Source organism: Salvelinus alpinus, chromosome 2 (assembly GCF_045679555.1).
Source record: "Salvelinus alpinus chromosome 2, SLU_Salpinus.1, whole genome shotgun sequence".
In the NCBI taxonomy this organism is placed as follows: Eukaryota; Metazoa; Chordata; class Actinopteri; order Salmoniformes; family Salmonidae; genus Salvelinus; species Salvelinus alpinus.
In genome coordinates, this window is record NC_092087.1 from 94489139 (window position 1) to 94515333 (window position 26195).

Below are 26195 nucleotides of genomic sequence, written 5' to 3' on the forward strand. Positions count from 1 at the left end.
TATCAAAACAAAATGATCTAATGATTCTGTCTCTTCGCAGCCAAATCTGCAGATTTGGGATGGTTGTAATCTCCCATATATATAACATTATATTGGTTGCAAGAATTTTGTATGATAATTTAAATTAAAATTTTTGAATGAAGCGTTGTTTTGTGTATCAGTTCATATACCATGTGCCATTCAGTCTATATGGCACAGGTGTAAAGTTTTTTGTCCTTAAATTAAACTGGTTTATTTTTTTATCAACATTTTCTTTAACCAATTTTGGTCTTTAAAACGAGTTTCCCTCCCGGATCCGGGATCCTCCTCATCAAAAAAGCTGACTAGCATAGCCTAGCCTAACGCGACAGGGATATCATATATAATATAATTTAATGAAATCACAAGTCCAATACAGCAAATGAAAGATTAACATCTTGTGAATCCAGCCATCATTTCAGATTTTTAAATGTTTTACAGCGAAAACACAATATATATTTATATTAGCTCACCACAATAGCCAAACACACAACGCCATGTTTTCACCATGTTTCCACCGCCTAGGTAGCTTTCACAAAACCCACAAATAGAGATAAAATAAATCACTAACCTTGAAAAACTTCATCAGATGACAGTCTTATAACATCATGTTATACAATACATTTGTTCGAAAATGTGCATATTTGAGGTATAAATCGTAGTTTTACATTGCAGCCACCATCACAAATAACACCAAAACAGCCAGAAGAATTACAGAGAGCAACGTGAAATACATAAATACTCATCATAAAACCTTTATGAAAAATACATGGTGTACAGCAAATGAAAGATAAACATCTTGTGAATCCAGCCAATATTTCCGATTTTTTAAGTGTTTTACAGCGAAAACACAATATATATTTATATTAGCTCACCACAATAGCCAAACACACAACGCCATTTATTCACCGTAAAGATAGCTTTCACAAAACCCACAAATAGAGATAAAATTAATCACTAACCTTTGGACAACTTCATCAGATGACAGTCTTATAACATCATGTTATACAATATATTTATGTTTTGTTCGAAAATGTGCATATTTAGAGCTACAAATCCTGGTTTTACATTGTGAATACGTAGCCACAATGCACAAAATTGCCCGGAGATATTTTGGACAGTCACGTTATCTAACCAAAGAACTCATCATAAACTTTACTAAAAAATACATGTTGTACAGCAAATGAAAGATACACTGGTTCTTAATGCAACCGCTGTGTTAGATTTTTTTAAAATAACTTTAGTACAACATACAGCATGCAATATTGTGAGACAGCGCTCACATATTCTCCGCCTTGTTGGAGCCAACATTTACCACAAAATTACGAAATAACATCATAAATATTCTCTTACTTTTGATGATCTTCCATCAGAATGTAGTGCAAGGAGTCCTAGGTCCAGAATAAATCGTTGTTTGGTTTTAGAATGTCCATTTCTTCTGTCGAATTAGCAACTTTGGCTAGCATTGTGGCGCGAACATGCCCATCAACTCTTGGCGCATGGAACGAAAAATTCCAAAAATCACAATGAACGTCGAATAAACTGCTCAAACTCGGTTGAAAATCCTACTTTATGATGTTTTTCTCATATGTATCCAATAATATCAGAGCCGGAGCATTTCGTCGTGTATACGTAACGCATTTCAGAAGACAATGTCGTGTTCCCTGGTGCGCAGCTGAATACTGACGATAGGGCGGACTTGTCACTCCAAAAGCTCTCATTCGGTCTCAGATCAAGCTAGACACCCCATTCAACATTCTACTGCCTGTTGACATCTAGTGGAAGGCGTATGAAGTGCATACAGATCCATAAATATAAGCCAGTTGAATAGGCAGGCCCTGACACAGAGCCCCATTTTCAGAATTTTCACTTTCTGTTTGGAAGTTTGCTGCCAAATGAGTTCTGTTTTACTCACAGATATAATTCAAACAGTTTTAGAAACTTCAGAGTGTTTTCTATCCAATAGTAATAATAATATGCATATTGTATGATCCAGAACAGAGTACGAGGCCGTTTAATTTGGGCACAATTTTTTCCCAAAGTGAAAACAGCGCCCCCTATGAAGAAGAAGTTAATGCAGGGCCGACAGACACGTTTTTTTTAATCAGTTATTATATTTGAGTTGAACCATAATATCTGTTGTAATATTTGTTTTGTCTTTTCTGGTGGATTAAAATTGAATTGCAATCAGCTTTCTATGGCTTGTATTAAAAATAGCGATATATTGAAGATGATTTCATTTTCAAATAACCAAAAGATAGATAATCTGAATAAACTGAAAAAGGCCATTATTGAACATGGGGTGAGAAATTCTTACTAATCTGCTAGAGAACCCTTTATGAATGAAATATAACTTTTGTATGACTGCAGCCTTTAGTGAGAGGTCTAATGCTTTAATATTTAATAATTTCTGCCCTCCAAATTCATATTTATTATATAATAGGTTCGATTAATTTTGTCTGGCTTCCCGTTCCATATAAAATGGGATTTTTTTGTTAATATAATTTAAAAAACAAGTCGCTAGGTGTAGGCAAGGCCATAAGCAAATAGGTAAACTGGGATATGACTAAATCAGGATGATTTTTCCACAAATAGAAAGGTATTCTCCTTTCCATGCTATCTATTTTTGCCAACTTTCTATTAAAATGTATTGTAGTGAGATAATTTCTTTCTTTCGGGATCTGAATACTGAGTATGTCCACTTCACCGTCAGACCACTTTATTGGTAAACTACATGGTAATGTAAAAGTTTTATTTTTTTGTGATCCAAATCATGTGGATTTAACCCTTTCACACGTACCATCACACGGGTGTGATCGTTCTACAGTGGTCCCTGAAGCATACGATCACACCCGTGTGATTAGAACACTCATTTAGAACGCTCGTTTAGAACGGCCAGTTTCGAATGACGCAACAATCAGCGTTTGAGCTGGCCACACTTTTTTCAGAAACTATTTACACAAACACAGTCCTTACAAAGTTATGTCCAGAATGTGAGCAGTTTATTTTTTGGATTCAATGTTCAGATATTCACAGAAGTATATATAGCATAACACAATCATCCTAACCGGGAAAATGTAGGCTACAATAGTCCTAGCGCTAACTGAGGAAAGATTAACAAGCAGTCATATTTTCTAACTTTCGGCTGACATAAACTACAATATGAATTAGCTAATAGCAATTACTATGTATAATTAATCACATCCCGGGTGAGCTCACCATTGATCGAAATAATTAGGTAAAACACTTTATAGAAATCGAAAGTAATCCGATGATTAGTTTCAGCGCGCAGCCATGCATTTTTCCTCACAGAAACCGAAGATAATAAGAGAAGACGAGATGAGTTTGGCCTGTTTATAGTATGCATGTTGAAGGGGTTTGTCATCTACCGTCGTTCACATCCCACCATTCATTTCCGGAAGTCCTCAAAGAATTTGTGAACTCTTACTCACCTCATTTTGTTATAACATCTTTGGTCAAACAGACGATTACGTGAAACCCAGAATGCATTGTATGTCAACAAACATGGCTACACAGCTGGAATTAGCTTAGCTCATCATAATCAGTACAACCTTCAAAAAAATTATTTTACACACATAATATGTGCCCATTACAATCTGTGCAAGAATCGGAATGCATGATTTGTCACCTAGAATTGAAAACATGTGAATAAAACCGTAAATACACAAATAATTGCCACACGAAACATTTTCTGATAGTGATTTATTGATACAAGTGGCGCGTGCCGGTAGTCAAACACGTACCCTCTCACTCTGAGCCATTCCTCTGAGCCATTCAGTGTTGTTGTTTATGTATGTAGCTAGTGAGCTAAGCTGTAGGATTAGCAATGTCTTTCAAAAGGAGACAACTCACAAATGTGGAAATTCTGGAGATTTTTTTAAATTCTGACAATGAGTCTGAGTCTGAAAGTCAGGAATCAGATTCTGACAGTGACAGTGAGGAGCTGCCCTCCAACCTTGTAGCCATTGAGAACCCTGAATCTGAATTTCCCTTGTCCACTGACGAAGTACCAGTTCCCTTTGAAGATGCTGGTGGTGATGGAGGCAGACCGACAGTGGATGAAGTACAGGAGTTCTGTGGTAGCTGGAAGGCCACCAGTAATTTCACCCCTCCTGGCCCTGCTGTTTGCTTTGACGAGTCCCAGTCTGGAGTGCAACGCCCCTTGCCATTTCCAACTGAGGCAGAGTGCTTCAAGTTGTTTCTGACAGAGGAGCTGGTGGGAGACATAGTAGAGGAGACCAATCGCTATGCCTTGGAGCTACAGGAGAAGAGAGAGCCAGGAGTGAGGGGGAAACTCGCTAAATGGGTGACAACCACAATTAGTGAAATGTATACCTTCCTGGTGACAGTCCTCCTCATGGGGATAGTAAAGAAGAACTCCCTAAGAGAATACTGGAGCACAGATCCTATGTTTGCAACTCCCTTCTTTGCCACCCTCTTTTCCCAAGACCGCTTCCTAGTTCTGCTGCGATGCCTGCATTTCGTCAACAATGCTACTGCCATCTTAAGTGACCCGTTATAGAAAATAAGAAATGTTCTAACCAGCCTGACATCAGCATTTGGTCGGGTCTTTGTGCCATACAAGGACCTATGCATTGATGAGTCCCTGATGTTATGGAAAGGTAGGCTGGCGTTCCGTCAATATATTCCCTCCAAAAGGCACAGGTTTGGAGTCAAGTTCTTTGTCATGTGCGACGTGAAGACAGGATTTGTCCAGGATATTATAGTTTACACAGGGTCCACCACTGACATCAAACATTATGAGGGGCTTGGGGTGTCCGGGTCCGTAGTGATGACCATGCTGGCTCCTCATCTCGGCAAGGGACACACTTTGTACGTGGACAATTGGTACAGCAGTCCCACACTCTTCCAGCATCTGCTCTCCAACAGCACAGGGGCCTGTGGCACAGTCAGGTCGAACAGGAAGGGGATGCCAGTATTCGGATGCAGGAAGATGCAGAGAGGGGAGGTGGAGTTCCAGGAGAATGGTCAACAGCTGGCAGTAAAGTGGCATGACAAAAGAGATGTCCATGTCCTCTCCACTGTCCATACAGCAACCATGTCGGCCACAGGGAAGGTGGATCACCTGACTGGAGAGAGAAAGATCAAACCAGATTGTGTGCGCGACTATAACCTCAAAATGGGGGCAGTGGATAAGGCAGACATGATAAACAGCTTTGTGGAATGCACTCGGAAAACAACCAAGTGGTACAAGAAGATATTTCTCCATCTGATCGACACTGCTGCCCTCAATGGCAGCATAGTTCACCGCCAACTAACAGGTGAGTTGATTACTGAACAAGCTATTTTTGTAATTGGATGTACAGTTCACATACAAATCCATTATGCAATTATAGTGACAATATCTCACCCACCTACCCACTGCCTCATCATCCTCTAACTTTCTTCATCCTCCCCACTCCCTCTTAGGTAAAGTAATTACCTACCAAAAATACAGAGAGAACCTAATGAGAGAGCTGCTGGAGGAGCACCACACCCCTCGGCGCCCATCCACTGGGGGTCGTCCTGCTGTAAACAATCCCCTACGCCTTACTGCACGGCATTTTCCCTGCAAAGTCCCTCAAACTGCTGCTCAAGGTAGTCGCACAAGGAGGCACTGCAAAGTCTGCCTGTCTGGCACCAGGAGAAGTAAGCAGAGGAAGATGACAAAATACATGTGTTTAGCTTGTGATACACCTCTATGTATTTCACCATGCTTTGAGGAGTATCACATGCTCAAGCATTATTGAGCACATCTGCAGCAATAAGTGACTGACTGCCATGATACTATGCCTTCAGAGGTGGTGGTGGGGGGGGGGGGGGGGGTGGAAATGCAGTTGTTGTTCAGTCACTGCATGAATATTAAATATGGGTTATGCATTTTCAGTTTTTTGTCCTCTAGTATGTTGTTGAACCAACTACCAATACTGCAATAAAATAGACGACTATTACATATTGGCATATGTGTTTTCTTGCTGTCTTTTCATCCAGTAAGACTGTTAAGGAGTGTACGTTAGCATACAAAAGCTGTCCTCATTCTTCTGCTCCAAAGATGTCCAGCTCCAGTTATGATATTGGCAAATAATGTTTGTGGTTTCTGAAAGTACAGAAGAAAGAGGAATTATTAATTAGAATACAATATAAGGATATAGCAATAAAACAATACTACAAAGAAGTAACATAATAAACACTGCTATAAAAAATAGTTTATTGCATTAAGAAACTAACTTTTGAGCTCCACAGGGGGGCAAGGCAGGGCAGAACAGAGCTATGCTGAATAGACCAAATAAACAAACCATGGTCATATTTTTTATTTTATTTAACTAGGCAAGTAATTTAAAAACAAATTATTATTTACAATGATGGCCTACACCGGCCAAACTCGGACAACGCTGGGCCAATCGTGCGCTGTCCTATGAGACTCCCAATCACAGCCAGTTGTGATACAGCCTGGATTTGAACCAGGGTGTCTGTAATGACGCCTCTAGCACTGAGATGCAGTGCCATAGACCGCTGCGCCACTCGGGAGTCATAAAGTCAGGGTAGCTTCAAAATACAACACAAGCTAATAGTTCTGACGCAACTAGCACTGTTTTACAGAGCTAATAGAATAATGTAGCTACATAAGCACGATTGACTATAACACCATAAAGGTTATAAAATGTGTAACGTTACCTCACGTGTCCGCGGTTATAAGGAATATATTATGATCCATACATACAGTGAGCTACAGCAGAAACTATTATAACGTAATAAGGCACTTACTTTGATAGAAACGCAGCCTGGATTTGAACCAGGGAGTCTGTAGTGACGCCTGTAGCACTGATGTGCTGTGCCTTTGACCGCTGCGTCACTTGGGAGTCATAAGGCCATGTAGCTTCAAAATACAACACAAGATAGTACTTCTCTGACGCAATTAGCATTGTTTTACAGAGCTAATAGAATAATGTAGCTACATAAGCACGATTGACTATAACACCATAAAGGTTATAAAATGAGTAACGTTACCTCACGTGTCCGCGGTTATAAAGAATATACACAAATATATTACGCTCCATACATACAGTACGCTACAATAGAAACGACATACAGAAACTATTACAACGTAATAATGCACTTACTTTGATAGAAACGCACACATTTCCAAAGTTATTATTATTAACGAAAACAATGACTGCAATGAGGGCAACAGATAGAAAATGTGAACACGTGTGCAGATCATGTTCTGACGGGAGATGAGCAAATGTCTGCAGACGTGAACTGCACAAACAATTGGGAAGTGCTTGGGGGAATTTTGTCCGTGTCAGAAATGTCCCAAAAATGTAATTGTCCGCAAAAGTAAAAATTACTATTTTTATGTGAATGAATGAGGAGGCGGAACACACCTAAATTCAAACTGTTTTTAGAAAATAAAAACTTGTTAGAAAATAATTTGAAATTGAAGTTGAAACAGCCTATAAAAATAAACAGGCTGCGTGCTTTGGTTTGAGGGCAGCGCGGATAAAATGTACTGTTACGTATCAATCACATTCTGGAATGGAGAGAACATTCTAACATCACGTGCATAAAAAAACTCACGCTGGGGCGACCGTTAGAGATATTTGGAACTCACGCATGAAAGGGTTAAAAGAAAACATGGTTCATCAGCATACAATGACACCTTGGTTTTTACACCCTGGATTTCTAGGCCCTTGATCTGATTTTAATAGCTAACATTTCGATGGCCATAATAAACAGATGCCGACAGTGGACAACCTTGTTTTACTCCTCTTGACAGTTTTTAATAGATATTATTTACTATTTTACACCTGGGGTTATTATACATAACTTTAACCCATTGTATACGAGATACACCAACATTTTATATTCCAGGCATTTATATTTAAATTCCAGTCGTACTTTATCAAAAGCCTATTTAAAGTCACCTGTGAATACCAGGCCTGGTTTCCCAGATTGCTCATTGTGTTCTATTGTTTCCAGTACTTGTCTTATATTATCTCCAGTGTATCGTCCATGTAAAAAACCTTTCTAATTAGGATGAGTAATATCCGACAACTCCTTTTTTAATTGTATGTGCTATGCAGTTTGCTAGAATTATTGCATCACAACACTGAAGTCTAAGAGGCCTCTAATTTTTTTAACTTCTTTGATATAGGGGGCAGCATTTTCACTTTTGGATGAATTGCGTGCCCATAGTGAACTGCCTCCTACTCTGTCCCAGATGCTAATATATGCATATTATTATTACTATTGGATATAAAACACTCTGAAGTTTCTAAAACTTTTTGAATGATGTCTGTGAGTATAACAGAACTCATATGGCAGGGAAAAACCTGTGAAAAAATCCAAACAGGAAGTGAGAATTCTGAGACTGGTCAATGTTCAACTCATCGCCTATTCAATTCCCTGTAAGTTATGGATCCGTTTGCACTTCCTACGCCTTCCACTAGATGTCAACAGTCTGTAGAACGTGGAATGAAGCCTCTAGTGTGATGTGGGGCCGGATGGGAGGTGTTTCAGTCATTGGTCTGGCAGAATGCAAGTTCCTGGTCATGCGCTTTCCTCATGATATCGCCTTGCGTTCCATAACTTCTACAGACACGAAGGAATGCTCCGGTGGGAACGTTATTGGATATATATGATAACAACGTCCTGAAGACGTTGTTTTTTCGACCTGTTATATAACTTTTTGAAGTTTTCATCCGAGTTCGCCTGCATCTGCGCGAGCGTTTGGACATGTGCACTAAACATGCTAGCAAAAGTAGCTACTTAGACATAAGTAATGGACATTATCGAACAAAACAACAATTTATTGTGGAACTAGGATTCCTGGGAGTGCATTCTGATGAAGATGATCAAAGGTAAGGGAATATTTATGATGCAATTTCGTATTTCTGTTGACTCCAACATGGCGGAGAAATGTTGTTATTTTTGAGCGCCGTCTCAGATTTTTGCATGGTGTGCTTTTTTAAAGTTTTTTTTAAATATGACACAGCGGTTGCATTAAGAACAAGTGTATCTTTAATTCTATGTAAAACATGTATCTTTCATCAAAGTTTATGATGAGTATTTCTGTTATTTGACGTGGCTCTCTGCAATTTCTCCGGATATTTTGGAGGCATTTCTGAACATGGCGCCAATGTTAGCCGAGATATGTGGATATAAATATGCACATTATCGAACAAAACATAAATGTATTGTGTTAGATGATGTCATATGAGTGTCATCTGATGAAGATCATCAAAGGTTAGTGATTCATTTTATCTCTATTTCTGCTTTTTGTGACTACTATCTTTTGCTGAGAAAATGGCTGTGTTTTTCTGTGGCTATGTACTGAGCTAACATAATTGTTTGTTGTGCTTTCGCCATAAATCCTTTTTGAAATCAGATATGTCGGCTGGATTCACAACATGTGTAGCTTTAATTTGGTGTCTGTCATGTGTGATTTCATGAAAGATTGATTTTTATAGTAATATATTTGAATTTGGCACGCTACATTTTTTCTGGCTTTTGGCCATGTGGGACGCTACCGTCCCACATATCCCAGGGAAGTTAATGGACTGGATCTTTACATTTGACACCTGTCCTGTTTCAGTTATAATGAACTCAGACCTTCTTGTTGAGTATCTGTTAATCTACCATTTTTATAGGAATGGTTAAGACATGCTAGTAACGGTCCTCTATTTACATCAAAAAAGGTTTGGTATACCTCAATTTGTATGCCATCCAGCACTGGAGTTGTCCGGGACTTAAATGCTTTAATTTCATCGAAGTTCCTCCTCTGTAATTTGGCCTTCACATGAGTCTTTCTGTACAGCTGTTAATTTAACAATATTATTAGAAAAAAAATCTTACCATGAGCTTCAGTTAGTGGAGATGGAGGAGACTGAAATAAAAACATATGCTTCCTCTTTCAAAATGTAGTTTGGTGAATCATGGGTGACTCCGTCATGTGTACCAAGTTTCAGTAAATTATATTTGGTAATATTTCTATGGTGAAGATTCAACAATAATTTGGTAGGCCCTCCATTTATTTTTCCTCTAACTTATTCTGTGGCTCTATAGTACAGTTTTTATTGCTATCTATCTGTACTGTTAGTCCCTCTAATTCCTTTGTTAATATGAATTATTTTGACTTAAATTGCTTTTGTTTTAAAGATGAGTATTGAAGTGATGGCCTCTAAAGACACATTTAAAAGTGTCCCATACAATAAGGGGATCTGCTGTACCTATATAATGTCGGAAAAAGTCAGTAATGAATTCTTCATGATTAAAAACAAGTTGTCATCCAATAGGCTTTGATTAAAATGTCCAATATCCTCGCCAACGTGGAAATTCTTTAGCAGTAATGTATATGCCAATTATTTTCCAAACGCATTCTGTCCCCTAACAACACTTTAAAAACTTTTGGTGGCAGCGAGAATGACATAAGAAAGTAGTCAAGACGACTAGCTTGATTGAGCATCCGCCATGTATATCTCACTAGGTCAGGATATTAAACCTCCTCCATGTATATCTCACTAGGTCAGGATATTAAACCTCCTCCATGTATATCTCACTAGGTCTGGATATTAAACCTCCATGTATATCTCACTAGATCAGGATTTTAAACCTCCGCCATGTATATCTCACTAGATCAGGATATTAAACCTCCTCCATGTATATCTCACTAGGTCAGGATATTAAACCTCCTCCATGTATATCTCACTAGATCAGGATATTAAACCTCCTCCATGTATATCTCACTAGATCAGGATATTAAACCTCCTCCATGTATATCTCACTAGATCAGGATTTTAAACCTCCTCCATGTATATCTCACTAGGTCAGGATATTAAACCTCCTCCATGTATATCTCACTAGGTCAGGATATTAAACCTCCTCCATGTATATCTCACTAGATCAGGGTATTAAACCTCCTCCATGTATATCTCACTAGATCAGGATTTTAAACCTCCTCCATGTATATCTCACTAGATCGGGATTTTAAAGCGACCATATATCCACTAGTTCCAATATATCCACGATATTCGTGACTTCCTTAAGTGCATAAGAGTGATAGTTTGTAATGTGAGTTTCTTTATGGTCCATTGAGCTATTTAAAACGGTATTATAATCTCATACCATAATAATAGAGTCTTGTATTGCTTGTAGACTTGATAAATTGTTCCAGTGAACAATAGATATTATATTCTTTCTCCTTTAGCCAGGTAAATACTGAGCGTCTTTTCTTATTATCTGTGATGCCTATACATATCCTTTCACGGCTACTAAACCCGGATCCAGGATCCCCCCCACAGTAAAAAAGCTGACTAGCATAGCCTAGCATAGCGTCACAAGTAAATAGTAGCATCTAAATATCATTAAATCACAAGTCCAAGACACCAGATAAAAGATACAGATCCTGTGAATCCAGCCATCATTTCTGATTTTTAAAATGTTTTACAGGGAAGACACAATATGTAAATCTATTAGCTAACCACTGATAGCAAAAGACACAACTTTTTTTCCCCACCATTTTTTTCCTGCATCAGTAGCTATCACTAATTCGACTAAATAAAGATATATATAGCCACTAACCAAGAAACAACTTCATAAGATGACAGTCTGATAACATATTTATGGTATAGGATAGTTTTTTTTAGAAAATGTGCATTTTTCAGGTATAAATCACAGTTTACCATTGCAGCTGCAATCTGAAATAGCGTTGGAAGCAGTCGGAATAATTACAGAGACCGACGGCAAATTATAATTACTCATCATAAAACACTTCTGAAAAATACACAGCCTACAGCAATCGAAAGACACAGATCTTGTGAATCCAGAGAATATTTCAGATTGTCTAAGTGTTTTACAGCGAAAACACAATATAGCATTATATGAGCATACCACAATAGCCAGAATCACAACCGCATTTACCAGCTGTAAATGTTAGCGATCGTAACAACCCAACAAAAGATATATAATTTTACTAACCTTGATATACTTCATCAGATGACAGGCCTGTAACATCATATTACACAATGCATATAGCTTTTGTTTGAAAATGTGCATATTTAGCAGCATAAATCGTGGTTATACTATGTAATCAGTCCAAACATTGCGTTCATTCTGGCCGGCGCCATATTGGATTAGCGCCTATTCTAATAAAAATACTATTCATAAACTTGACTAAAAAATATAAGTTGGACAACAATCGAAAGATAAATTAGTTCTTAATGCAATCGCTATGTTAGATTTTTAAAATTAACGTTACTAGACATATAGTGTGCGTTGCAGCCAGACCAGTGCCTGCAAAAGTGGCGAGCAAACACTATTACATTTTTCCACATAAATACGGAATAACATCATAAATAGTTCCTACTTTTGGACGAGCTTCCATCAGTATCTTGGGCAATGTGTCCTTTCTTCAAAAGAATAGTTGCTTTGTTGTAAAACGTCCTCTTCACCTTTGGAACTAGCTGCTACCAGTAGCTATGTCGCACACACATGTCCAAATCCTCAAACGTGATACAAAGGAAATTCAGAAAAATAGCAATATACTCGCATAAACTGATATAAATCGGTTTCAAATAACATCGTTATGATGTTTCTAACACCTATATTTAATTAAATTACAGACGGATACATCTTTGGTCGATAACTGAGCGTTCCAAAATTTCATCCTGAGTTCTTGCCTTGCGCCATTACGAACGAGGAAAAGAAAGATACTCTCGTTCCTTCCGGCTTTATAACCTCGGACAGCTACGTAGACAGCCCATTCCACTTCTCATTGGTTACTGACATCCAGGGGAAGGCGGGTGCAGTTCATTTCCAGCCATAGGATATACACAGACTTTAAAACTGAACCCAGATCAGAGCATAATTCTCAGACCTTCGCAAGTCATGTCAGGATTTTTTCTGTAGAAGGAGTTCTGTCCCACCCACAGACATAATTCAAACGGTTTTAGAAACTAGACAGTGTTTTCTATCCAATAGTAGTAATAATATGCATATTGTACGAGCAAGAATTGAGCACTAGGCAGTTTAATTTGGAGACCAATTTTCGCTAAGTCGAAACAGCACCCCCTATAGTGACAAGAAGATATTTCACCAGGTAAATACTGAGCGCCTTTTCTTATTATCTGTGATGCCTATACATATTTCACCAGGTAAATACTGAGCGTCTTTTCTTATTATCTGTGACGCCTATACATATTTCACCATAATGAGATACAAGTTTCAATTATTTTTGATTGATTGAATTTATTTGACATTTTGTAAAATGCATACATAAGGGCGGTCCAGGTGTTGACGCCTCCACATACAATTTGCACTTGACACAAACATATAATATATGTTTGTAAACTTACCATTAATAAAAAGTACCATAATTATTGAGTGTCCATATAGCTGTACCATGGTATTTGCACTGCTACTGAGTAAATCTCCAATTGTTCTCCACTATTTCACCCGCTAAAACCTCTCCCCATCCCAAGTTTGATTGTGGTCCCAGTGACTGGCAAACCACCCCTGTTCACCTGTATCTTAGGATCTTTGAGAGATTGGGACCCATCTTTTATAAAGAGCACACATTGCCACCCACAGAACATAAACAGATGAACTGCTAAAAGCATTTAACGCACTCACATTGATTGTATACAGGTATTAAACAATATATATCTATATATATTTTAAAAATATATATATATTTACACAATTAACTAATAACATGCGTAATAATGTAGGCAGTTTATACTAAGGATTGTTACATATAACAAGGATTGGCATTATAAAAATTACATTATTGTGATTCATCCTATATTGTCCATAACATTACCCCATAGCAACAGATGTGGCACACAGTCATGCACACTATACACCCTTTCCCCACAACCACAACCACAACCGTTCAACAGCTGTTCCATCCCTGAGCCCAACTCAAGAGAAGACTTGATGTGTGAATGCATATACAGTTGTAGACAAACAGTACAAACAGTACAGAGTTGTAGACAAACAGTACTGTATACAGTTGTAGACAAACAGTACTGTATACAGTTGTAGACAAACAGTACTGTATACAGTTGTAGACATACTGTATACAATTCAGACATTGTTTGTGAACTTCTTCTCTAACTCATCAGCCATTTTGTTCCGGCCCATCTTCCTCAGGATCTCCAGTGTGATCTTCACAGCTCCCTCATCACAGTAGCTCTGTACCATCCTATCCACTGTGGTGGGTCTGGTAGCTTTTTCCAGCTGGCACGTTGAGATGGAAGGAAAGCCCTCCACACCCTTAATCAGGTACCACTGAAATGTCTTCAGGTCGCCTCGGCCCAGCCCTTTCAGAGTGTTCAGCAGCAGAAAATGAACCTTTGTTGTCCCTAGACACAGAAAATAACAATATGAAACATAACTAAAATAAACAGTCCTGATGGATCAGAATGATGCATTTATGTTAATGTCTGTAAACAAGTCCCTGTTGTGTATAGTGATGTCAACTTGCTGAATGTACCTTTTAATAACTGTAACTGAATTCGGAAAGAAGTGGACGGGACTTAACCACAGGAGTCGAGGTGCAACCGAACAATTAACTCATAATTGAGAAGGAAAAGGTGCAACACTCGCTGACCATTAAGTAACTAATGTTTTCTTTCTCTTAGCTTTAGGATGCTAAATAGCTAATTTATTGTGTTTGTTGCAAAAAAATCTGATATTAGGGAACTCTACCACATTTAAATATCTTGGGGGAAAACAGGAAATTATATTTACCTGCTGTATCGCCAGTTGGTGGTGTAACTGTGGATAAAAAATACCTTGATTACACATGCTTATCAAGAAAATATTTAAGATGACAGACCATGAATATCATTAAAGTGGTATATACAGTGCATTCAGAAAGTATTCAGACCCCTTACGTTACAGCCTAATTCAAAAATGTATTTAAATAAAAAGTTCATCAATCTACACACAATACCCCATAATGACAAAGCAAAAACAGGTTTAGACATTTTTGCAAATGTAAAAATAAAGAAATGAAATTTCACATTTACATAAGTATTCAGACTCTTTACTCAGTACTTTGTTGAAGCACCTTTAGCAGCGATTACAGCCTTGAGTCTTCTTGGGTATGACGTTACATGCTTGGCACACCTGTATTTGTGGAGTTCTCACATTCTTCTCTGTAGATCCTCTCAAGTTCTGTCAGGTTGGATGGGGAGCGTTGCTGAGCAGTTATTTTCAGAGATGTTCAAATCGGGTTCAAGTCCGGGCTCTGACAGACACTCAAGGACATTCAGAGACTTGTCCCAAAGCCACTCCTGCATTGTCTTGGCTGTGTGCTTGGGTTCGTTGTTCTGTTGGAGGGTGAACCTTTGCACCAGTCTGAGGTCCTGAGCACTCGGGAGCAGGTTTTCATCAAGGATCTCTCTGTACTTTGCTCCGTTCATCTTTCCCTCGATCCTGATTAGTCTCCCAGCCACTGCTGCTGAAAAACATCCTCAGAGCATGATGCTGGCACCACCATGCTTCACCGTAGGGATGGTGCACACAGCCAAGACAAGCACACAGCCAAGACGTAGAGGGTCGACAGAGAGGGTCCTAACCCGAAATGGTGGATAGATGGCTGCAGTCGCGTAAAACTGAAAGTGCGAACCACCGCATTTAACCATGGAAAGGTGACTGGGAATATGGCCGAATACAAACAGTGTAGTTATTCCCTCCGCAAGGCAATCAAACAGGCAAAACGTCAGTACAGAGACAAAATGGAGTCGCAATTCAACGGATCAGACACGAGACGCATGTGGCAGGGGCTACAGACAATCCCGGACTACAAAAAGGAAACCGGCCAGGTGACGGACACCGACGTCTTGCTTCCAGACAAACTAAACACCTCCTTTTCCCACTTTTGAGGATAATACAGAGCCACCGACACGGCCCGCTACCAAGGACTGTGGGCTCTTCTTATCCGTGGCCGACGTAAGAATTTGAAACATGTTAACCCTCGCAAGGCTGCCGGCCCAGACGGCATCCCTAGCCGCATCCTCAGAGCATGCGCAAACCAGCTGGCTGGTGTGTTTACAGACATATTCAATCTCTCCCTATCCTAGTCTGCTGTCCCCACATGCTTCAAGATGGCCTGTTCCTGTACCCAAGAAGGCAAAGGTAACTGAACTAAATGACTATCAACCCATAGCACTCACTTCTGTCATCATGAAGTGCTTTGAGAGACGAGTCAAGGATCATATCACCTCCACCTTACCTATCACCCTAGACACACTTCAATTTGCATACCGCCCCAATAGGTCCACAGACAATGCAATCGCCGTCACATTGCCCTATCCCATCTGGACAACTCCTATGTAAGAATGCTGTTCATTGACTACAGCTCAGCATTCAACACCATAGTACCCTCCAAGCTCATCATTAAGCTTGAGGCCCTGGGTCTCAACCCCGCCCTGTGTAATTGGGTCCTGGACTTCCTGATGGGCCGCCCCCAGGTGGTGAAGGTAGCAAACAACATCTCCACTTCGCTGATCCTCAACACTGAGGCCCCACAAGGGTGCGTGCTCAGCCCTCTCCTGTACTCCCGGTTCACGCATGACTGCGTGGCCAAGCACGCCTCCAACTCAATCATCAAGTTTGAAGACGACACAACAGTAGTGGGCTTGATTACCACAACGACGAGACAGCCTATAAGGAGGTGGTGAGGGCACTCGGAGTGTGGTGTCAGGAAAACAACCTCTCACTCAACGTCAACAAAACAACAGAGATTATCGTGGACTTCAGGAAACATCAGAGGGAGCACCCCCCTATCCACATCGATGGGACTGCAGTGGAGAAGGTGGAAAGTTCTAAGCTCCTCAACGTACACATCATGGGACAAACTGAAATGGTCCATCCACACAGACAGTGTGGTGAAGAAGGCGCAACAGCGCCTCTTTAACCTCAGGAGACTGAAGAAATTTGTCTTGTCACCGAAACCCTCAAACTTTTATAGATGCACAATTGATAGCATCCTGTCGGACTGTATTACCGCCTGGTATGGCAACTGCACCCATGTGTATATACTGTATTTTATAACATATATTGCACCTTGCCTATGCCGCTCTGTCATTGCTCATCCATATATTTATATGTATTCTTATTCCATTCCTTTAATTAGATTTGTGTTCATTTGGTAGTTGTTGTGAAATTGATAGATTACTTGTTAGATATTGCTGCATTCGGAAGTAGAAGAATAAGCATTTCGCTACACTCGCAATAACATCATCTAACCATGTGTATGTGACCAATAAAATTTGATTTGACAATGCAGGAGTGGCTTCCGAACAAGTCTCTGAATGTCCTTGAGTGGCCCAGCTAGAGCCCAGACTTGAACACAATCAAACATCTCTGAAGAGACCTGAAAATATCTGTGCAGTGACACTCCCCATCCAACCTGGCAGAGCTTGAGACGATCTACAGAGAAGAATGGGAGAAACTCCCCATATACAGTTGTGCCACGCTCATAGAGTCATACGCAAGAAGACTCGAGGCTGTAATCACTGCCAATTGTGCTTCAACAAATTACTGAGAGAAGATGAGGTCAGTGGTGACTCACTTCTTTTCCGTTTCTTTCCTGTAAGAGAGAGAGAGAGAACACTTTACTAATATTGACTTGCACCCCTCCCCCCTTTTGCCCTCAGAACAGCCTCATTTCATAGGGCATGGACTCTACAAGGGGTCGAAAGAGTTCCACAGGGATGCTGGCTCATGTTGACTCCAATGCTTCCCTATTGTGTCAAGTTGACTAGATGTCCTTTGGGTGGTGGATCGTTCTTGAAACGCACAGGAAACTGTTGAGCGTGAAAAACCCAGCAGCGTTGCAGTTCTTGACACAAACCAGTATGCCTGGCACCTACTACCATACCTTGTTCAAAGGCACTTAAATATTTTGTCTTGCCTATTCACCCTCTGAATGGCACACATACACAATCCATGTTTAACTGTTTCAAGGCATAAAAATCCTTATTTGACCTGTCTCCTCTCCTTCATCTACGCTGATTGAAGTGAATTTAACAAGTGACATCAATAAGGGATCATAGCTTTCACCTGGATTTACAGTCCATGTCATGGAAAGAGCAGGTGTTCATAATGTTTTGTACACTCAGTGTATCTCAACTAACCAGAATACGACCAGGTAAAGGCTATTTAAAACAAAGAGAAGTACACAAAGTCAGCAGGCTGAGGATTAATTAACAGATCTCTGGTCAAAAAACATACTTTGGGATAATAGTTTTGTCCAGAAATTATTTAGATACACAATTATGACTTTTTAACAGTCTATATTTTTTCTACAGTTGTCCATGGTGACATTGTATTTTCAACTTTGTCAGCAAGTTGTGGTTCTCGTAGAGTGAAGGAAAGATGGTGATTCACACACTCAATGTATAAACAAGGAAGTTAACTTTTAAAGAACAGATTCGTTGCTTGTTGCTTTACCTCTGTGATCTCTTTGTAACTTCTTAGCGAGATCATGCTGATTCATCTCACTCAGGATCTCCACTGTGATCTCCACAGCTCGCTCAGGGCTGTATCTCTGCACCATCTGATCCACTGTGTCCTGTCTGTCAACGTTCTCCAGCTGTCTCTCTGGGATTGGAGGAAAGCCAGGCAGCCGGCCCCTAGTCAGGTGAGACTGAAATGTCTCCAGCTGTTCTTCAGTGAGCTCCTCCAGAGTGGCCAGCAACAGGTCTAGAACTTCCAACATGGAGGATCTCTAAAATAATAAAGAAGAAAAGATAAGGAAGGAATAGAAATACTGACTACTATAAAACAAAGACCATGAATATGTATTCATATTCACAATCTTTCTACTGGTCTCAATACCTCACACACACACGTTTAGTTCACAATGACATTTGACCCTTCTGAAATGCCACTAGTCTTACCCTGATGTCCAGTGACTTAGGCCCCTTCCTCTGCCTTTCCAGACGGCGACGCATCTCTCCAGACCGGGTCAACCTGGACACAAGAAACAGTCACACACTGTTCTGTTCCCCTACACCATCACATGCTGTTGTCACTACACTGTTCTGTTCCCCTACAGCACCACCACATGCTGTGGTCACTTCACTGTTCTCCTACACCACCACCACATGCTGTGGTCACTACACTGTTCTGTTCCCTACACCACCACCACATGCTGTGGTCACTTCACTGTTCTCCTACACCACCACCACATGCTGTGGTCACTCCACTGTTCTGTTCCCTACACCACCACCACATGCTGTGGTCACTACACTGTTCTGTTCCCCTACACCACCACCACATGCTGTGGTCACTTCACTGTTCTGTTCCCCTACACCACCACCACATGCTGTGGTCACTACACTGTTCTGTTCCCCTACACCACCACCACATGCTGTGGTCACTACACTGTTCTGTTCCCCTACACCACCACCACATGCTGTGGTCACTTCACTGTTCTGTTCCCCTACACCACCACCACATGCTGTGGTCACTACACTGTTCTGTTCCCCTACACCACCACCACATGCTGTGGTCACTATACTGTCCTGTTCCCCTACACCACCACTACATGCTGTGGTCACTACACTGCTCTGTTCCCCTACACCACCACCACATGCTGTGGTCACTTCACTGTTCTGTTCCCCTACAGCACCACCACATGCTGTGGTCACTACACTGTTCTGTTCCCCTACACCACCACCACATGCTGTGGTCACTTCACTGTTCTGTTCCCCTACACCACCACCACATGCTGTGGTCACTACACTGTTCTGTTCCCCTACACCACCACTACATGCTGTGGTCACTACACTGTTCTGTTCCCCTACACCACCACCACATGCTGTGGTCACTACACTGTTCTGTTCCCCTACACCACCACCACATGCTGTGGTCACTTCACTGTTCTGTTCCCCTACACCACCACCACATGCTGTGGTCACTACACTGTTCTGTTCCCCTACACCACCACCACATGCTGTGGTCACTTCACTGTTTTGTTCCCCTACACCACCACATGCTGTGGTCACTACACTGTTCTGTTCCCCTACACCACCACCACATGCTGTGGTCACTTCACTGTTCTGTTCCCCTACACCACCACCACATGCTGTGGTCACTACACTGTTCTGTTCCCCTACACCACCACTACATGCTGTGGTCACTACACTGTTCTGTTCCCCTACACCACCACCACCACATGCTGTGGTCACTACACTGTTCTGTTCCCCTACACATCCACCACATGCTGTGGTCACTTCACTGTTCTGTTCCCCTACACCACCACCACATGCTGTGGTCACTTCACTGTTCTACATTCATTTCAGTCAGTTCATGAGGATGATGTAATAGAGGTATAGAAGAGATGTTAGAGGGTCAATTCACCACTTTTAAAGTTGATTATCTCTCCAGCACCAGACCAGTAGACTCAGATATTCAATCTCACCACTAACTACATAGTTTTAATATCAGACTAATATACTCAATCTCCACTCACATTCCAGAAGAGGTGCTGGGGACTTTGTCCCTCTCTGCCCATGCTGGCTTCTGTTCCCTCTCAGAAGCAGCTACCAGCTTCTACACACACACACACACACACACACACACACACACACACACACACACACACACACACACACACACACACACACACACACACACACACACACACACACACACACACACACAATGGAACAAATAAAACATTTACTAAATAAAACAGAAACTCAAAGTTCCAAGAAATATAATAGTGCTAATCGTTTTCTAATTACATCATCATGATTTATAAAACATATAAACATATATATAATGTGTTATATATTTATAGAGGGAGCCGCAGTCAGACAGAGTAAATGTCCAATGGGGACAAAGTGAAACAAAACAATTAAAATATAATAATAAAATAAAGATGATAATATATTCATATTAACAACTGTAACAGTGATTGAATTACCATTGAGGTGGTGGGCAGAGTGGACGTCTGTTGAGGGGGGTGGATGGAAATGCCCATAAGGGGAGCAGCAGGTTCATGCAGTTTGGATGCTGGAATTATTTTAGAGTGGAAGAACATGTCTACTTTTGAACAACAGCAGGTTTTCATCAAGGATCTCTCTGTACTTTGCTCCGAATAATGACTAATTGTGTTCATTCTAATTACATTACAATGTCATACATTTTTACAGTTCAAATCATGTTATTATTAGGCAGTCATGTTATTATTACAGGGCATTCGGAAAATATTCAGACCCCTTGACTATTTCCACATTTTGTTACGTTACAGCCTTATTCTAAAATTGATTAAATTGTCCCCCCACCCCAATAATCTACACACGATACCCCATTGTCACGGTCGTCTGAATGAATGGACCAAGGTGCAGCGTACTTAGAGTTCCACATGTTTAACTTTTACTGCCTACTCATCCCGGATCCGGGAGCACCCCCCACAGTAAAAAAGCTGACTAGCATAGCCTAGCATAGCGTCACAAGTAAATACTAGCATCTAAATATCATTAAATCACAAGTCCAAGACACCAGATGAAAGATACAGATCTTGTGAATCCAGCCATCATTTCTGATTTTTAAAATGTTTTACAGGGAAGACACAATATGTAAATCTATTAGCTAACCACGTTAGCAAAAGACACCACTTTTTTTACTCCACCAGTTTTTTACTCCATCAGTAGCTATCACTAATTCGACTAAATAAAGATATATATAGCCACTAACCAAGAAACAACTTCATAAGATGACAGTCTTATGACAGATGACAGTAACATATTTATGGTATAGCATATGTTTTTTTAGAAAAATGTGAATTTTTCAGGTATAAATCACAGTTTACCATTGCAGCCACTATCACAAAACTCACCCAAAGCGACTAGAATAACTACAGAGAGCAACGTGTATTACCTAATTACTCATCTTAAAACATTTCTGAAAAATACACAGCATACAGCAATTGAAAGACACAGATCTTGTGAATCCAGACAATATTTCAGATTTTCTAAGTGTTTTACAGCGAAAACACAATATATCGTTATATTAGCATACCACATGAGCTAACATCACCCCAGCATTGATTCAAGGCAAAAAGAGCGATAACGTTATCGCCACCAAAATATATTAATTTTTTCACTAACCTTCTCAGAATTCTTCAGATGACAGTCCTGTAACATCATATTACACAATGCATATAGAGTTTGTTCGAAAATGTGCATATTTAGCATCACAGATCGTGGTTATGCAATGTAATCTGTCAAAACATGGCATGCATTCTGGCCGGCGCCATCTTGGAAAGGCACCTAAGTTTACGATTATTTATCGATTAGATTGACTAAAAAAATACAGGTTGGACAGCTAATGAAAGATGCATTGGTTATTAACTTGTTATGGCTGCAAGCCCGACGCCGGTACACCTATGACAACATCCAGCTCAAGTGCAGGGCGCGAAATTCAAAATCAATTTTTTTTTTTTTATATTTAACTTTCACACATTAACAAGTCCAATACAGCATTTGAAAGATAAACATCTTGTGAATCCAGCCAACATGTCCGATTTTTAAAATGTTTTACAGAGAAAACACCACATATATTTATGTTAGTTCACCACCAAATAAAAAAGAGGACAGACATTTTTCACAGCACAAGTAGGATGCAGGTAGCATGCACAAGCCAACCTAACTAACCTAGAACCAACCTAAATAACCTAGAAAAAACTCCCTCAGATGACAGTCCTATAACATGTTACACAATAAATCCATGTTTTGTTCAAAAAATGTGCATATTTTAGCTATAAATCAGTTTTACATTACTGCTACCATCATAGCTACAGTCAGAAATCGCACGGGAGTAGCCAGAGAAAATACAGACACCAACGTCAACTACCTAATTACACATCATAAAACATTTCAGAAAAATATATGGTGGATAGCAAATGAAAGACAAAGATCTTGTGAATACAGCCAATATTTCCGATTTTTAAAATGTTTTACAGCGAAAACACCACATATATTTATGTTAGCTCACCACCAAATACAAAAGACAGACAGACATTTTTCACAGCAACGGTAGCATGCAAGTAGCATGCACAAAGCTAACCTAACTAACCTAGAACCAACCTAAATAACCTAGAAAAAACTCCCTCAGATGACAGTCCTATAACATGTTACACAATAAATCTATGTTTTGTTCGAAAAATGTGCATATTTTAGCTATAAATCAGTTTTACATTACTGCTACCATCATAGCCACCATCATAGCTACAGTCAGAAATCGCACGGGAGTAGCCAGAGAAAATACAGACACCAACGTCAACTACCTAATTACTCATCATAAAACATTTCAGAAAAATATATGGTGTATAGCTAATGAAAGACAAAGATCTTGTGAATACAGCCAATATTCCCAATTTTTGAAGTGTTTTACAGCGAAAACACAATATATCGTTATATTAGCTTACTACAATAGCTAACACACAGCAGCATTGATTCTAGTCAAACGGTAGCGATAGCACAGTTCGACAGATATATGAAAAAGCATCCCAAATTGGGTCCTTATCTTTGTTGATCTTCCATCAGAATGCTCTCCAAGGGGTCCTTTGTTCAGAACCGTCTTTATTTGGATCCAGGACGAACTATTTCCCTCTTGAATTAGCAAGCACACTGGCCGTGCGGCGCTAACCTCTCCTTCTTGAAAAAATTATTGCGACGCATCACGTCTAAAGTCCAGAATAAATTTCAATAAGATAATTAAACTATACTGAAAAAACATACTTTAGGATGATATTGTGATATGTATCAAATAAAATCGAAGCCGGAGATCATATTCACCTATAACGAGGGTTTTCCAGGAGGCGAGTCCAGGTCCAACTTCGCGCCCACGAAAAAAAATTAATGGCGCACCACTCACTCCAAGAGGTTGTATTCAATCCCAGGACGAGATAATCAAGTCATTTCTGCTCTCACTTCCGCATGACACCCAGGGGAAGGTGTATGACGTGTTTCTACAGTCCTAAGTGACATGCCCTTTTATAGACAAGCTCTTGAAGAGAGACTTCGCTTTTGGAAATCTCACTTCCGGATAGGAAATGGGCTGTAAAAAGAGTTCTGTTCCACTTAGAGAAATAATTCAAACGGTTTTAGAAACTAGAGAGTGTTTTCTATCCAATAGTAATAATAATATGCATATTGTACGAGCAAAAATTGAGTAAGAGGCCGTTTGAAAATGGGCACCTCTTTCCAGTTATTCAATACGCCCCCTGCAGCCATAACAGGTTAATGCAACCGCTGATTTAGATTTTTAAAATTAACGTTACTAGACATACAGTGTGCGTTACAGCCAGACTAGTGCCGGAATAATGGCCGAAAAATGCGTTTACATTTTTCCACATAAATACGGAATAAAATCATAAATAGCTCTTACTTTTGGACGAGCTTCCATCAGATTCTTGGGCAAGGTGTCCTTTGTCCAAAAGAATGGTTGCTTTGTTGTAAAACGTCCTCTTCAACTTCGGAACTAGCAGCTAACAATAGCTACACGGCACACACATGTCCAAATCCCCAAACGCAATACTACGAAAATTCCGAAAATAGCAATATACTCGCATAAACTGATATAAATCGGTTTCAAATAACTTCGTTATGATGTTTCTAACACCTATATCGAATTAAATCACAGACGGATATATCTTAGGTCAATAACGAGAGCTTTTGAGCATGCCATTCGGATGTCCTCTCTTGCGTCTTGGCGAGCGTCGAAAAGAAAGGACATGTCACTCCATTGCCTTTTATAAACTCTGAGAAATACGTAGAGACTCCATTCCACTTCTCATTGGTTACTGACATCCAGGGGAAGGCGGGTGCAGTTCATTTCGATCCATAGGGCACACACAGAGCTTTAAACTGATCCGAGAACAGAGACTATTTTTCTGACCTTCGCATGTCCTGTCATGATTTTCGCTGTAGAAAGAGTTCTGGTTCACCCACAGACATAATTCAAACGGTTTTAGAAACTAGAGATTGTTTTCTATCCAATAGTAATAATAATATGCATATTGTACGAGCAAGAATTGAGTACGAGGCAGTTTAATTTGGAGACGCAAAATGTCGAAGTTGAAACAGCACCCCCTGTAGTGACAAAAGGTTAACCTGTTTGGGCTGCAGGGGCAGTACTGAGTAGATGGATCTCCCGCCATGATTTCGTCCCACGTCCAGGATGTCCTCCACTCCTGGCTTTCCACCCAGGCCCAGGATCGCTGCTCCTCCTGGGCACGCTGCTTGGTCCGTGGGTGGTGGGATCTTCTGTCACAGTCGTCTGAATGAATGGACGCAGCGTACTTAGAGTTCCACATGTTTAATAAATATGAAACTCACCAACAACAATACAGAAGAAAACGAAACGTGACGTTCTGGGCTGCTCACAGGCAGCTACACAAAAACAAGATCCCACAAACAACAGGTGGGAAAAGGCTGCCTAAATATGATCCCCAATCAGAGACAACGATAGACAGCTGCCTGTGATTGGGAACTATACCAGGCCAACATAGAAATACCAAAAAATAGGGTACCTTCCTGACAGGAAGTGGAAAATCTGAAATCGATGCTCTGTTCTAGGGCCTGCCTATAAATGTGCTTGATATTTATTAGTATACATGCACTTCATACGCCTTCCACTAGATGTCAACAGGCAGTGAGAGAAGAAATGGAGTGTATAACATGATCTGAGGTCGAATAAAAGCTCTTGGCATGACGTGACCCCAATTTCCTGTTTTCTGGAACGCACGAGAAGGGACCTGGTATTGCCTTCTGTAAAGCTGTCGTTATAGACGACTAATATCTCCGGCTTTGATTTTATTTGATAAATGTGACAATATCATCGTAAAGTATGTTTTTTCAATATAGTTTTATTAGATTATTGACATTTTTTCGGGACGTTAGGCGTGTTGCTTTGTCTGCGTTTGTTCACGAAGGAGAGCTTCGCGCCACTTTGCTAGCTTTCCGTGCTAATTGACTGGAGAAGAGGACATTCTAAAACCAAACAACGATTGTTCCCGACAAAGGACCCCTTGTACAACATTCTGATGGAAGATCATCAAAAGTAGGACCCATTTTATGATGCTATTTCATATATCTGTCGAACATGTGAACTAGTAGTTTGCGCCCAGATTT

General features: G+C 40.2%; 2 protein-coding genes across 4 annotated transcripts in view; both read right to left on the minus strand.

Annotated features, from left to right (window-relative positions):
* Window positions 1–26195, minus strand: part of LOC139545504 (adhesion G protein-coupled receptor E5-like) — a 494332-nt gene that overhangs the window by 62540 nt on the left and 405597 nt on the right. The gene's annotated exons all lie outside the window — the stretch shown is intronic.
* The window catches only part of LOC139545578 (uncharacterized), a 30133-nt gene continuing 17202 nt past the window's right edge, over window positions 13265–26195 (minus strand). The window contains exons 9-15 of the mRNA XM_071353521.1: window positions 20984–21072; window positions 20528–20607; window positions 18951–19023; window positions 18502–18778; window positions 17621–17638; window positions 14791–14817; window positions 13265–14402 (exon numbers count right to left, since the gene is read on the minus strand). Of these exons, the coding sequence (XP_071209622.1) occupies window positions 14125–14402; window positions 14791–14817; window positions 17621–17638; window positions 18502–18778; window positions 18951–19023; window positions 20528–20607; window positions 20984–21072 (842 nt within the window). The 3' untranslated portion in view covers window positions 13265–14124. The remainder of the gene's footprint in view (window positions 14403–14790; window positions 14818–17620; window positions 17639–18501; window positions 18779–18950; window positions 19024–20527; window positions 20608–20983; window positions 21073–26195) is intronic.